The 16,891-nt window shown below is 32.0% G+C and overlaps 2 protein-coding genes across 2 annotated transcripts; one reads left to right on the top strand and one right to left on the bottom strand.

Moving 5' to 3' along the window:
- Positions 1–8,988: 8,988 nt before the first annotated feature.
- Positions 8,989–11,276, top strand: LOC112703088 (auxin-responsive protein IAA16). Its single transcript, XM_025754406.2, has 5 exons — positions 8,989–9,637; positions 9,849–10,105; positions 10,317–10,464; positions 10,847–10,911; positions 11,005–11,276. The coding sequence occupies exons 1-5, from the start codon at positions 9,243–9,245 to the stop codon at positions 11,034–11,036; spliced, it is 897 nt and encodes a 298-aa protein (XP_025610191.1). The 5' UTR covers positions 8,989–9,242; the 3' UTR covers positions 11,037–11,276.
- An 827-nt stretch (positions 11,277–12,103) lies between these two features.
- On the bottom strand, positions 12,104–13,745 carry LOC140174365 (uncharacterized). The gene is made up of 5 exons (XM_072198809.1): positions 13,341–13,745; positions 13,164–13,235; positions 13,005–13,067; positions 12,736–12,834; positions 12,104–12,418 (listed from the first exon to the last, which is right to left on the bottom strand). The coding sequence occupies exons 1-5, from the start codon at positions 13,743–13,745 to the stop codon at positions 12,104–12,106; spliced, it is 954 nt and encodes a 317-aa protein (XP_072054910.1).
- Between the last annotated feature and the right edge of the window lie 3,146 nt (positions 13,746–16,891).

Raw genomic sequence — 16,891 nt, 5'->3', positions numbered from 1 at the left:
AACATGTTATCGCAGGTTACTAAGGAAAAAGTGTCACGCATCAAAAGTCTTTCCCTCCACAATAACAAATGCAATTGGGACGATATTATTATTGTCATCCTGTGAAACTACCACTAACAGACAACCTTTATACTTTCCGTACAAGTGAGTCCCATCCACCTAGACAACTGGCTTACAATGTCTGAATGCTCTAATGCAGGGGTAATAACTCCAAAAGACTCGATGCAATACCCAAATATCACTCACAAAGTCATCACGTTGATATGCAGGCATAGTCTCAAAATGGACGACAGCTGATGGCTCCTTATGACACATGGCTTCAAACCATATAGGCAACGCTTCGTACGATGCTTCCCAACCTCCAAATATTTTTTCTAGTGCCTTTTGCTTAGCCAACCATACTTTCCATAACTGATGGTGTAGTTGAACTTTGATTGCACTTCTACAATAACTGATTTTACCTTTAACGAGAGGTCAGCCTCAACCAACGACTTTATTACTTCTGCAATTATAGTCAAATCCAACTTCGAATGATCCTGAGAAATGGTGGCTCTCGTATAGGTGTGACTACCATTATACCTCCTTATAACCCAACAGTACTTCCTGCTGATCATGCTAACCCTGATAAGCCAATCACACCCTGACCTATACTGTGTACACTTAGCATAAAATATCAACGGCTCCGACTCATACACCTGGTAGTCTACACTTCTTCGGATGGTATACGCTTTCATCGCCTTAATAACAGCTTCCCTGAAACTGAATTCCATCCCAACAGCAAATTTACCATTTGCGACAATAGAAATTTCTGCCACGACAGCAGCCATACGAAAAATACTTAATACACGAATATTTAATAACCGAAACTAAAAGTAAATCAATACTCACTGCATCAATTATGATATAAATAAACTTTACATCAGGTTATTATCTCAGTCTAAACAAAATAAGAACATAAACACATAATTAAATACTGATTAATAAATACTAATTTATATTTATCTGAATCAATAACTGACTAAAAAATTATTATCTTAAACTTAACTAAATAAACAGATAAACAAATGTTAATTGAGTATATTTTCACATTTAACTTAACTATTTGGTCCATCAATCAAGATAAATTATTACAAAATTCTAATCCTTTTTATAAATATAGGTAATTACATACCTGCACTCATATATTCCGGAAACTCCAGAACATGCATGGCTTCCAAATCCAAAATTTGCATGAAAGATGGCTCCTCAAACAACACTTCGTTTGCAAACGCATTTTCCATATCTGTCACATTTGGAGCCATAGTGCCATCACCTTGATCTTCATCTCCGTCTAGACCAACAACTTTATAATTGCTTTCGAACTCTTCTTCACTGTCACTATTGTAATCTTCCCATACAATATTCCGGTCGGCCTCAGATTGTTCGAATTCAACGTACAACTCGATGAACGAGATTTGAGCACGACTTTCAATATACATTGAAAACATCTCTTGCATACTCGCTTCGTCTATTACATATTGGGTTTGAAATTGGACGAATCCACCAAACACCGGTATGAGATATCTGTATAAAATACATGATATTTTCCTTGACATCTCAAAATCTATCTTCTCACAGCTCTTCAAATGAGACTGTGAAGGGAATAACAACATCTAACGGATTTTCACGAATAAATTTTATTTACTCCTTCAAATGTTTGTAATAAAATCTGACCAAAATAATACACTTTTAAAAAAACTGTGTCATTCGTTTCTCTCACTCACCTAAATAAGAACAGAAATTTCACGACAAGATTTTTTTGCTTCATACCAAAGAAGAGAGAAACACGAGTAGAAGAAAGCAGAAAAAGAAGCCAAACAAGAAGAAGAAGAAGACGTGATTTGATATCTTTTACAAATTACACACACATATATACATACATACATAAATCGAACTCGTCGATTAGTTTCAGCTTATTCAACTCAGACCGTGCAATTTGATTTTCGCATTCATAAAAAAATTTAAATATACAACACGGACGATCCGATTTGCTTGCTTCGAAATTCAAATTTCTCCCCTTTTAAATTGGATCCTCTGATTTGTTTAGCCAATTTTTTAAACAAGAACTTGCACGGTTCAAGTTCTTCCCACTGTCACTTAGAAAAAGATGTCCCACATATTTGTCTAGCACCCCCAAATCCATAACCAGACACACATATACAAGGCTTTCATAATCGAAAAAATGACCTGACACATGCATGTCAAATTTATAAATTAAATTTTTTTACTGAAAATATAAAAAATTTAAATTTTTAATGTATTTGTTTTATATTTATTAAATAAAAATATTTAAATTTTTTATTAGTGGTAAACTTATCATATGTCCTAAAAGCACATATTAACTACATCCTTAATTATATTAGAAATATAACTATTTATATTATTATTTTTTATTTATTTAAATTTTTTAAAAATATAATATCATGACATAGTATTAAGACAAATAAAAAAAAATCTAGCAAAAATTAAACAAATATAAAAAATATTTTTATTTAAAAAAATATTAAAAATATAATATATCCATCTAAGTTTTTAGAAAAAATGATATTATGAATTAAGCCAACACCAAATGTTGGTCTTCCATTGCTGAAGGAATTGAAGATACCATTTGTATGCATTATTTCAATATATAATATTTTGTTGTATGTGTCTTATGAGTATATGTAGTATAATTACTAATTTGAATATATGTGTAGAATTGGTCAAGATGTTATATGATGAGTAACGTTAATACTACAACATTTTAATTTTTCTTTACTAAATCTTAATTATTTTACTACATAAAATAATTAACACAACTAATCTATCGGTTTTTTTAAGTAATTAATTATATTTGAACTCTTTTATTTTATTATTCCATCCCTAGCTCCAAAATGCATGACATCAAAATAACGTTGTCGATGTGAGTGTTGTTATTTTAATAGGTGATATATGTAAGTATCTTTATTATAAATACTTAGAGGACTCGAAAGTGTGTCTGTGATCTCTAGTTTTATTAGGATTAGAAAAAGAAAGAAAGAAAAAATAAAGGAGAGTGGATCCCATTAGTTATGATGCATACACATACATTCTTGGTACTATAGCGGCGCATGATGCAATTATTCATATAAAAGCAAACAAAAGAGGTCACTACACGAAGAACTATCAAAAAGACATGGTGATGGGTGCAATCAATGAACCGGAGAATAAAATTAAGTAAATAAAAATAAATAAATCCCAATAAAAGGAGATATAATCAAAGGAAGTATGATCTCTTATTAGCTTATGAATGATGATAATATATTGGAGAAACCTGGTGTGCAGTTATTTTTATATAAAATTAAGTTGAAAATCGTTAAATAATATATTTACTCAAATCTATCAAATTACTTAATAATTTTTGAATATCAATTTTACATTAAAATAACTATACGTTAGTTTACACCTAATATTAATACTAGATAGGGAAAAAAAAAAAAAAGAGAAGGTGCGTGGGGTCAGGCACAAAGAAATTAAAGTTGAAAGTTGAGGATATGCATCAAAGCTCTAAAATGGTTTGAAGTTGTTGGAGTCATGTTTGGTGGCAGCAGCGTGTGATGAGAAGATCTCTAGATAGATCATGCATCTTGCAAAACGTGCTATAAACATTTACACATATGCTCTCTTTCACACACTCCATATACACTACTAAATCAACATCACTAATAATAATAATAATAATAATAATGAATGAATGAATGAACGAACGAACGAATTTGGTTTGGTCGAGTGGTCAGCTTATGTGTCTGCTTAAATAAATGTTGGAGATTTAAATTCTACTTTGTGTATGCAGCAATCAATTGGCCAACAGCAGACCTTTAAACAGAGTTCAAATTTGCGACGGATTAGTCTTTGACCTATCCGGTTAAGTAAATGACACTCCCCTCTCTTCTATTTATAAAATATACATTTTTCTTTCTTATAATTTTTACAAAACTTTTTCTTTAATCTATTTTAAATTTTTTGTGTTAACTAATATTAACTTTATCTATTTTTTAAAAAAATATTTTTTACAAAAATATCCTTTAACAAAAATTTTATTTTTTATTATTAAATATTACTTACCAAAATACCATTTAATAAATTATTTTTTATTGATTAAATTATATTTTTACCAAAATATTTTATAAAAAATTTAGTAATTAAATTATTTTTCTAAAATACCCTTCAATAATTTTTTAATTATTAAATTATAATTTTACCAAAATTTTTGTTAATAATTTTTTATATTTTACTATTAATTTTTTGATATCAATGTATATTATTTTAACATTAAATAAAAAATTCTTACCATTATTAATATATATATAACAATTAATATATATTGATATAAAAAAAATTAGTAAAAAATATAAAAAAATTATTAACAAATATTTTAGTAAAATCATAATTTAATAATTAAAAAATTATTAAAAAATATCCTAAAAAAATAATTTAATTATTAATTTTTTTAAAAATATTTTGGTAAAAATACAATTTAGTCAATAAAAAAAACAATTTATTAAAGAGTATTATATTTTTTAAAGTAAAATTTAATAACAAAAAACAAAATTTTTGTTGAAAAATATTTTTGTAAAAAATAATTTATTTTTTCTTAAAAAATAAATAAAATTAACATTAGTTAATACAAAAAAATTTAAAATAAATTAAAATTTTTTTTTTTAAAAATTATAAAAAAGAAATATATATTTTATAAATAAAAAAAATATCATTTTAATATCTCGTAAAAGAAGAGAGTAAAATTTTTTCTAATAATAATAATAATGAATGTTTAACCTAGTAATAATCCTTCATTGTTTTGTAGATAAGAACTTAATTTGACCGAGACACAATAAAATCAACCACCCATAATAAGGCAGACACCTTGCATTATATAAATAGTGCCAAAAGTAGTGAAATGAAAGCGATGAGATTAAAGGCGTGTTGTGCGGACAACTACAAGACATAAGAGCTCCATAAACATAAAGGTTTTGAATTTTCATATATCATCACTAGTCGCCTAATACATTTCAATTACTTTTCTGACCCTTTTAATTATCTTCTATCAAACAATTTTTGTCAGAATTTTTTCCTTTTTTTCTTTCTCTTCTTTTTCCCACAATATAGTATGAATATATTAAAAATATTATTTGTATATTAAAATTAATCATTAAAATTAATTATTAATATATTTATATATAAACATTAATGTAGTTTAATTTATTTTCGAGTTATTATCTTCGTATAATTTAATTTTTTGGTATAATTTTCGATATTTTATTAGTAGATAAATAAATTAATCACTCGATCAACTCAAATTAGTTTGATGCAAGTATATATTATGACATGCATGCGAAAGTAAATAAATAATAATTGAGGTACAAGTCACGATCCACTTGTAAAGTATTTTCTTGGCCCTAATTGAAGCTAATGTAGAAGAAGAGATACCCTTATATTATCTAATTCTAATGGATAGAAATGGTTGTCGATGAATTGATCTGACCCTATAACACGGTTTAGAAATTTATCACAAGTTCACAACATGTACCATGTGATACAAATCATTAACTATTTATATATATATCGTCTTATATATATTAACACACCTTTTTTCTTTTGCTCTAAGAGGATTAGAGACCACACTTAGCTTGAAGTGTATGTGGGCCAGTGTCATCAATTTGTTCTTAATCAAATCCTGAATGCATTTATATTTGTTGCATGAATCTGGTTCTTTGAACTTTGAAGTATAAAAGAACATTTTAGAGCAAAAAACAGATAAAGTATGAGGACGTGGACGTTGCTATCATATCCCATGGAATTGTTGCTTTAAAAGGATCTTACAAGATAATAATTTATTTTTTTAATTGTTTAAGAACTAGAGATTTATCATCAATCATTTAAAAAAGGAATACCAATAAAAAATAACTTTATAATGATACCAAATTGATATTATCCATTTGTATGAATAAAAGCAGAGATAAATTTTATTAGCTACGTCCTAATGAAATATACCCTAAAAATGATAAGTGGAATTGAAGGAAATAAGAATAATGAAGATGGTGCAAAGATTAATAAGAAAAGTGTGATGTATGTGTATCGTAGGCGAAGAAATTAAAGGACGATGATGAAAGCAGAGAGGGAAAATTAAAACACAAGATGGGTATTTGTACCCCTCTCCACCAACAGACCATTATTAACCCATAAAAAGAAAGAAAGAAAACAAACAAAAATAATTCACAAAAATATGTACGACAAATAAATTTTAAAATATCACAATAAAATTAAATATTAGATATCCATTTTTAATGTAATTTTTTTGCATGATTAGAAAAACAATAACATTTCTTTTAATTATTTTTGTATCATTTTTTTAAAAAGTGAAAATATAAATATAGTTAATTTTATATAAATTAGATAAATAAAAATAAATTAATAATTTTAATTAAATTATTATTTAATAACTCTTAACTATTAATTTTAATATAAATATAGTTATTTTTTTTAATTTGTTTTTCGTTCAAATCTTTAAAAATTTTTCTTGTGAATTTTATTACTTGTTTACTATCTCCAACATAGAAAGATAATGTGAGTGGCATGATAAGACTGGCATTGCGTCTCATCCAACGGACATGGAATGATTGTTCGTACGACTCATTCTGCAAAATGAACGGCTGACATGTGACATGTGCTCCGCGATACACCAGATCCAAGCGTGCATCATAAAGATACCATATAAATTCCCCATATTATATGCTTCATCTTAAAATATTAGAACCAAATAATTGAGGAGTCAAAATAATAATACCTCAAATAATTTGTTGTTATAGGAACAAAATTTGTTAAATGTTGAATACCCGAATAGGAATTTTAGCACGTAAAGTTTTTTACACTATTTCCGGATTGAAATTTCTCAATGTATTATAATTGAAATTTCTCTATATATCATGAATTTTGTATGGCGATGAATGAAGTTGGTTGAAGTTGAAAGAATTATTATGATTTGATACAGGTAGATACTACGCGCCGAAAACATTGTTACATGAAAGAGAGAAAAAAAAAATTCAACTGTCGAGCATGGAATTATAATTGAAGAAGACAAGTTCTGGTAGACACACACGTGAATGCTTCATTGATCAGTGCATTGACAAATGTCTTAACCTGAAAGGATAAAAGAAACCTAAACTTTTGACATTCATTAGCAGCGTACTTCAAATTCCATAGCTTCCTTCTCCTTTGTTACTATGCCATTGCTTCTATCTATAGCACTCTCCCGATTGGACCACTCTTTTTTTTTTTAATTTTAAATAGTTTATTTTTATGAATTTAATTTTGATGTATTGACAGAATAAAATATTTTACATAATTATATAATTACATTTGTTTTTTGTAATTAATGTAAAAGATATTTATTCTGATTGATATGACATTACATAATTAGATGTATTCGTAAAATATTTTACATTAACCGTATATAAAATTAAATTATATTTTTATTTATGAGAAAAAGTAATACAAAATAAGAAGAGATCAAACCAGAAAAGCGGTTCTCCTTTGAGCTGAGCTGGTAGATTTAAGAACAGATATCACTAGAGGAAAAAAAAAAGAGAGAGAACAGAACACTTTATGTCAGAAGAGAAGTAGACAAAGCCAAATCCGAAAGCTAATCAAACGGGAAAGAGAGCATCATGCGTTGGTCACAACTCATCTAAAATGCAACAGCGCCACACCAGATCCTAGTCACCACACTCCAAAAAAATGCAGAAACATTTATTAATTTATTATTATTATTAAAAATATATTTTAATATTTTTTAAATATACTAATTCACTGATATTTTAATAATTTATACCTGTTAATCTTAATTATAAATAATATATATAATTAAATTAATATCTGCGTATATTTGAAAACTTTACTATTGTAATAAGATGCAAGAATTTTAAAAATGATTGTATGATGATATTGGGAAATGTGGTGGGTAAGAGAGAGAGAGAGAGAGTGCAGAAGAGAGGAGACAAGATCATGGGATGTGCATGTTTTTATTGCAGAAAAGGCCTGCAAATATATAAGTGTGTATATGGATGATGAAAATCCTCTTCCCCCATTGCCATCCCATCCATCCATTCGCTGACATCTCAAAAAAGCATACCATACCATATAAATCATTGTTTTAATTCAGCAATCAGGTTTTCTTTTCACTTTAACAAACAGCGTTTACTTAGGTGAAAAACAAGTCTACTCCAGGGAGAAACACGGATTAATTAAGACAAATTTTGAGGCAATTAATACTTCCTCTTTATTCTTTTCTCTTATATTTGAATTAATTAATTAATTTTTTACACACAAATGTTGACTTTTGTCGTTTCTGTGTGGAAAGAGAATAAAAATAAAATAAAAATTTATTATATATATTTATTTTAATATAAAATTAATAATTAAAAATTATTAAATTATTATTTATTAATATTTTTTATTTGTGTCCATATTCAAATAGATTTCTAAAATTTTGTGTCTGAACGATTTTATTTTTAAAAAATTTTATTATATTAAAAGCTTTAAATTAAATAAAAATAAGACGCATAAATTTTTACTGACATATATGTTTTTACTTTAGTTAGATTAGTTATTATTATTTGAATAAATAAATTTTAAAAAATATAATAAAATGATCTATGTAATTTTTATAAAATTTAAAAATCTTGACTCAATAAAATTTTTTAGAGACGAATACATCTCATATAAAATATTTTAAGAATCTATTTTGGCTAATTTTTTTATACAAAAAATTATTGGTATTTTTATTAAAAATAAGTATAGGTGGGTGACTTTTGTAAATAGAGAGTCAACACCTAAAATGTATATTGAATACGTGTCAATATTCTGGCCAATACATAAGAAGCGTATTTATATATCTACAATAATATAATATACTTCAAATATGAATATCGAAGTATATTAAAAATAATTTGTGATTTAGGTATATATATTTTATATTTTTGATTATAGAGATAGGATAAAGGGAAAAGGAAAGGAGCATTGGGGGCAGGAGTGATGAGCAGAGCACAGTAGTAGCATAGTGATAGTGTAGGCATACCAATTAGCATGCTTTACTTGCTGTGCTAAACAACCTAACCTTGTTGTTATCTTACTCCTTTTTATTTGAGACCCCCCCTCCCCTCCCCTCTTTGTCTCAGGTTGCGTGCCTTATGCTCTCTATTCCCCTTGCTGGAATCTCCATACCCTTTTTAAGTAAGAAACAGAATCAGCGTGCAAATATAACACTACTACTACTCTTGAGCTCTGTGTTTAACGTGGCTGCAATGGATGAAAGCTCAAGAAATGACATGAAACTTGAACTCAGGCTTGCTCCACCTGGTGCTGAAGAACAACAACACTGGGGTTTCATTAATGGCATCAGAACAACAACAAAGAGAGATGAATCTTCTGTGCTATCTCTTGGTTACTTCCCTCATGCAACCATAACCACAACTACTACTACTACTACTTCTTCTTCTTCACAAGCAGCAGCACTACCGTTGCATAATAATAATGCAGACAAGAAAGTTGCAAATACAGCTGTTCCCAACACTTCTCAGAAAAGGTACACTCTTTCATCATAATCATCATAATATTCTGTGGTCCATGCAACCAATAACACACATCTCTGTTACCTCACCATAGATCTAGCTCTCAAGTATTCTCAACAGAAGCGGCTGTTATGCTTTGATTTGATTTGATTCAGAGATGTCTCTGCCTTCATTTGTTATGGTTATCTACTCTTCCTTCCACTTTCTGACCCTCTTTCTGAACAGAACTGCTCCAGGTCCAGTAGTGGGTTGGCCTCCAATCCGTTCATTCAGGAAGAACCTTGCAAATAGCAGCAGCTCTTCAAAGCCACCTCCTCCTCCTCCTGAGCACCATAGCAAGGTGGTGGTTGGTGGAAAAGGCATGTTTGTCAAGATCAACATGGATGGTGTTCCCATTGGTAGAAAAGTTGACCTCAATGCTTACGATAGCTATGAAAATCTCTCCAATGCTGTGGACCAACTCTTCAAAGGCCTTCTTGCTGGTAACTAACTAACTTGGTAACTTTTGTCACCTTTTTTTCAATCCCTGTAGTTGGATATATTTATGGCTAATTAGTTCAATATCTTATATGTCAACCTTAGCTTATAGAGTTATAGTCAATATTTTCACCAAACAAGTGACAAGTTGAATTTTTTAATTGCCCCTTTAGACCATTTTGTTCCCATTTGTTTTAATTATTTTGTCTTCATCAGCTCAAAGAGATTCCTCTGGTGGTGGAGTTAACAAGCTACAAGAGGAAGAGAAAGTGATAACAGGTTTATTAGATGGAAGTGGAGAGTATACTCTTGTTTATGAGGATAATGAAGGAGACAGGATGCTTGTTGGGGATGTGCCATGGCAGTAAGCATCTTTTTATCGTTTTATTTCTTTATTTTTATTATATATATTCCATGACCAATCACAAATTTGCATCTTATTCTCCTATTAAAATTCTGCAATAGCAACGAGTCTAGTTAGATTCTTAATGCTAAACCAGTAGTGCTTTATTTCAATTTTAATAAGATTAAGATCAGACATGAGAGTCAGACAACCTTTTTCTCAATTGTTGTGAATAATTCCGAGGCACTACATGCCATGGCATGTCTGTTTTTTTCACATGAATATATATACACACACTTGTACTTATGTCCCCTCCTAGAAACAATAAATTCCCACTTGGTGATGCTCAATTTATTTAATTATTGGAAAAAATCCTGATTGGTCTGCTAAATGGGTTTGCCAGCATGTTCGTATCAACAGTGAAGAGGCTGCGAGTCTTGAAGAGTTCTGAGCTTTCTGCCTTTACCCGTGAGATGGAATCTTAAATTATATTCTTATTCATAACATTTATTTATATATATATTTGAAATGTGATTAAAGAATTGTTGCTGTTGTTTTCAGTTGGTGGTAAGCAAGACAAAGATGCAACTTGACTACTGGGAAGTTGTTGAAGAATAATGAATGATCTAATTTGACGTTTTGGAATGAAAAGTAGTTGCTTAATTACATTACATCAACTGAGTAATGTTTATGAATGTGTCTATCTGTTGATTTCTATGAATATTTGAAATCGTTCTCTGGATTGTATAAATAGGGAAACAAAAACAAAACTAAACGGATGTGTATGTGTACTCATGATTTTGTGTTGAGTAACAATTAACTTCTTTTGCTTTCTTTGCTGCCTGCTTTTATTCATTTCTTAATCATTTTCATTAGCTCATGGGACACTTTTCTTCCTTCGTTAATCCACACTACCTATATTCGAGATCAATTTTGTATAACAAATAATTTCTTTTTGTGGACTCAAGGTTAAGTAGAAAATCTAAATGATAAAAAATATACTATATGAGTTTCTCCGATTATGGGGTCTTTTGAAATTTTGGTTTTTTTTGTTGGACTTATTGTGCAAATTAAATTATTTTTGGGACTTATTGTAATATGAGTTTAAGCAGGGGCTGATGTGCAAAAATAAAATTTTTAGGGGAAACTCTCTAAAATTTAAGTAAAGAATCTAGCTATAATTGATTAATAGCTCACCTTTGGGTTGAATTTTAACAAAGCTAAGGGTATAAGAAGAAAAAATTAAGGTATTAACTGAAATTAGATACTTGCTTTAATAGTATCATGGGTTTCACGTTTGCTTGGATCATATGTGTTTAGTTTTTTTCTCCGTGCATCGGTGTGATGTTGAACACACAGTCTTTTGTTTTTTTCTTTTGAAAGAAAAAACTCAAACACATAAAGTGGAGCAAACAACTTACAATAACCATAAATTAATTACACAATTTTTTATGTTATTTCCGGTCAAGCCATCAACATTATGGGTTAAGAACCACACCAATCCTTAAACAGAACATAATGATCTAGCAACACAATCAGTCACGTTTGTTGTCTTGTTCATAAATATGACATCATTTCTATGTGACCATATATTCCATATAATTGAGAAGAACCCAGTTAGCCAATACTTACACAACTTTTTTGTCAATTGCATTGTCCTCTAACTCTCAAAGTGGTCTTTTAAGGTACTTAGAATACTCCATTCGCATCCAAACTCCTTGATCCATACGCACCAGACCTGCCAGGAGTACTCATAAGTAACAAAGAGGTGTTGCACAGTTTCAACCTCCTTCTTGCACAAGACGCACAGATTATCATTCCCTTCAATGATCCCGAACCTTCTTAGTCGCTCTTTTGTATTTACCCGACCTATTAGGATAAACCAGGTGAACAACTCTACTTTAGGCGGGACCAGTCCTTTCCAAATCTCATTTGCAAATCTATAGTTCAGAATCTCATCGTCCATAGTCTGTTCCTACAAAACATGAACAAAGGAGTTAGTAGAATAAATGCCTTGTCAAATTTTCACGCCGCTCTATCTTGCACATCTGCTATTAATCTAACAGATTGCAAGACATGAAGCATCTGATCCAATGTATCAACCTCCCACTAGCGGAGTTTTCTCCTCCATTGGAAGTTCCAGACCCACTCTAGCCTATTCCAAAAGCCACAGTCTTCAATCACTGATCCTTTTTGGTTTGAAATCAAGAAGAGTCTTGGATAGGAGTCTTTCAGCTTTCCCGCTTGGAGTCAAGAATCCTCCCAAAATCTAGTGGACCTACCATCCCCTACCTCCATAGCCAGTCCATCAATCATCTTCTGTCGAGCATGTTGGTCCTTTATTCGCAACTGGCATATGTCTCTCCACGGGTCTCCTCTCACTGGTAGAGCCTGAGTTGATAGCAGATGATCTGGCTTTAAGTTGTTGCAGGAGCACACAATTTTCTTCCATAACGAATAATCTTTTTTTGAGAAACACCACCACCATTTAAACAGTAAAGCAATATTGCGGATCACAATATCCCCTACCCCCAACCCCCTAGCTTCTTCGGTGCCTAGACCATCTCCCACTTAACAAGAGCCATGCCAGGTTGTCCATCTTCCTTCCCCCAAAAGAATCTCCTCTGCAAAGAGATTATTTGTTGTGCAACTGCATTTGGCATCTTATACAAGCTCAAGTAATAAATAGGTAGGCTGTTTATTACTGACTTTAAGAGTACCAGCTTTCCGGCCTTACTAAGGACCTTTGATTTCCACAAGCTAAGCTTTTCTTCCACATTATCTATAACCGGCTTTCAAGTTTTTGTTAATCGGGAATTTGCTCCGAAACTAATTCCAAGGTACCTTACCGGTAGAGCTGTATGCTGGCAACCGAGTAGAAGGCATACTCGACTTACCCACTCCTGACTGCAATTCACTGGGATCAAATTGGACTTGTCAAAATTTATACTTAACCCCGACATTATTTCAAAGCATCTCAAAAGTCTCTGATAATTTCTCACTGTGTCTTCTTCTGGCGGACAGAACAATATAGTGTTATCAACAAATTGTAGATGCCATAACTCTATATTATCGCTACCGACTAGCAGCGGAGAGATACGCCTGTTCCTTACCGCCTCTCCGATCATCTTATTAAGTACATCCACCACCAAGACAAACAAAAATGGCGATAATGGATCTCTTTGCCGTAGCCCCCTCTTCATCTTGAACGGTTTCGTTGGTGACCCATTAATCAGAATAGAAATAGATGTTGATGTTATACACTCTCTGATCCATGCCCTCCATCTACTCCCAAAACCCATCTTCTCTAAGACAGTATCAACAAAACACCATTTAACTCTATCATATTACTTTTGGAAGTCCAGTTTGATTATTGCTGACGCCTTCTTCTTTAATTTCAGCCAATGCACAGTTTTATATACAATTAATGCTCCATCATGTATCTTCCTGCCTTTCACAAAGGCACTCTGTGATTCTCCAACTAATCCTGGCATTACACTCCTTATTCATCTTGTCAACAACTTTGCTATAACTTTATAGATGCATCCCACCATACTGATCGGTCTGAGGTCTTTTATCTCCTTAGCCCCAACAAATTTCGGCGCCAACGCTATCCACGTAACATTAGACTCTGCTGGTAGACTTTTCATCTCGAAAAAATTCAACACAGCAGCAGTGAACTCCGTTCAAATCTCATGCCAACACTTCTTTATGAAATTCATGTTGTACCCATAACATCCTGGAGCCTTAGATGATTCACAGCTCTTTCACTTCCTCCACCGATGGCATCACTTCAAGGGATTCAACTTCCTCCCTTTCTAACCGATTAATTAAATCATCTCTAAAGTTCAAACTTGGAGTAGCTTCTTGGTGGTACAGACTTTTATAAGAATCTCTAATTGCAACTTTTATTCTTGCATGATTCTGTACTTGTCGCCCATTAATCACCAATGACTCAATCTTGTTATTCTTTCTTCTCGCCGAAGCAATATTGTGAAAATACTTTATATTCCTATCCATCTCCTCAGCATGTCGAGATCTAGACATTTGCTTCCAGTGAACATCTTGCCTAATATACCACTTCTCACAACACCTCACTAACGCCCTTCTCCTTGCCTCAATTGTACCATCATAACGTCCATTGCTAATCGTATCATCCATATTCTTTATCTCTTCCTCAAACCTCTTTATCTTCTCAGTGATATCCTCGAAGTGCTGCTTATGCCATTTATCCAGTGGTAGTGACAACCCTTTCATCTTATCTAAGAACTGTCCATCTTTTAATGCCCTCCACTTTTCCTTCACCATTCTCAAGAACCCTTCATGTGTGAACCACGAGTCCAAGCTACGGAACGGTCTAGGGTCTTTAAATTTTTTTTGTCCTCCACTATCAAAGGGCAGTGATCTGATAACCCTCTTGGTCCTCCCTTCAGTCGCATCTCCGGGTACATATCAAGCCAATCTACACTAACCAAGGTCTTGTCAATACGACTACACGACTGTCCTCTAAACCATGTATACTTGCGATCATTAAGTGCCAAGTCAACTAATTCCAAGTCATCCATCCATTTTTGGAGGTCATCTACGGACGCTGGCAGACTATTCGTTCCTTTCCTTTCTTCCAAATGCAATATTTCATTGAAATCTCCCAAAAAATAGAATGGTGCCTGACATAACCCTGCGAGATAAGACAACTCTTCCCACATAGATATCTTGTCAACCCTCACATGTGGTCCATACACCAAACAAACAGCACAATGAAAATTATCCTTAGCTATCACCCCTTCTACACACAACCACCTATCCCCTTTATAAAAATTATTCAATTTGAAAATTGGTTTATCCCAAATTAACAACAACCCTCCAGAAGCCTCAATAGAGCTTACACACTCCTAGCTAGCTCTGTCACTTCCGCAAATGCGTACTACATCTAACTTAGACATCACCTCTTTTTTGTCTCTATCAAGCCCAACATGTCCACCTTAAATTTATTTTCAAAATTCTTTATCATACAAAATTTTCCAACGCCTCCTATACTCCTAACATTCCAAGAGCTTAAGATCATTTAGCAAGTTTATGACACGCCTGTTTACAATTTTTTGGCCGACTTCTTCAAACTTTTTCTTTCTACTTTTCCTGCCTCCGCTTCAGAGCAATTGCTTCATTTTGCTCCTGTAAAATAGCCATGATATTCTCCTTGTCGCTGCACTGGGCACTAGACTCTACCGCTAGCTTTCATGCCTCTTTGTTCTCTGCCATTTAATCCTCTTGCCAACTCTGTCGTTGATCCTCCCTATGGAACCTACTACCTCCGTCTATGCCAGCCTCCCAGTCAGTTCCATCTTCTGAATTGCTCTCACATACTTCCTCTTGTTCATGACACTGAACGTCTGCCCCCTCCTCCTCCAATCCTTCCTCCACCTCCAGCCGCACCAATGTTGAAGCGCTATTCCCCTCTTGTCCATCCTGTGCAATTTTTAGTGATTTTTTAGTGCCATATCCACGCCCAACAACAACATTCTCCACCCCTGGACTCAATCCCACAGATCGCACCACGTTCTTTTCTGTCACATATTGGTCGTTCAGTTGAGGAGCACTTGGATCGGTGGTTCTGCCCGTCATCTCGAACCGCCGCCATTCCGTCCGATCGTGGGACCCTTCTGCCTCGTCGCTCGTCTCTCCACTGCGCCGTGTTTTGTTCTTACGTTTTAGATAATGAAATTCAACCTTTTCAAAAAAGAAAAACAATTACTTTATATATTATATATATTGCTAAGGGCTTCTAAAGGATGGGCAAATTCTGTGCCATCTAACCCCAAATTACCATTTAGATTCTTTTTGAGTTTTATTTGTAGGTTTAAATTTTTGAACCTAAACTTACTTAAAAAATTTTTTTGGTCAAGTTATATTAGATGAGATTCAAATCTAATACCTCTTAGTAAAAATGGGGACATATCTCATTTGAGCTATTCGTTTATTGACCTACTTAAATCTTAAATTTCTCTATTATTATCCGATTCAATCGGTAAAAATAAATTTTTCTCTAAATATGATCTTAAGGCTTAATTATCATTTGATACAAAAAAAGGATCAAGGCGTATTTTTTTGTATTAAAATGGGACTAAAACATCTAAAAGAGAAAAAAAACTAGATATAAATAATACAGGATAAAGTAATACATTGAATCAACTTAAGTTAGTCAAGTGGTTAGTTCCTTTGTCAACTTAAGCAAGTGTCGGGAGTTTGAATCCCACTTTGTACATACAGTAATTTATCGATCAACGACAAACTATTAAATAAAAATTAAATCTATGACAGATTAATCTTTGATCTATCGAATTAGAAATACCGTAAAAAAAAAAAAGTAATACGTGGACATTTTTTTAAAAATTTTTGTTAAATTCGAGAATACATGAATAAAAAAATTAAAATGTAATTCAATATTTTT

Source organism: Arachis hypogaea, chromosome 7, assembly GCF_003086295.3.
Source record: "Arachis hypogaea cultivar Tifrunner chromosome 7, arahy.Tifrunner.gnm2.J5K5, whole genome shotgun sequence".
NCBI lineage: Eukaryota > Viridiplantae > Streptophyta > Magnoliopsida > Fabales > Fabaceae > Arachis > Arachis hypogaea.
Note: the sequence above shows the minus strand (reverse complement) of the source record. Positions and strands in the feature narration are given on the sequence as shown.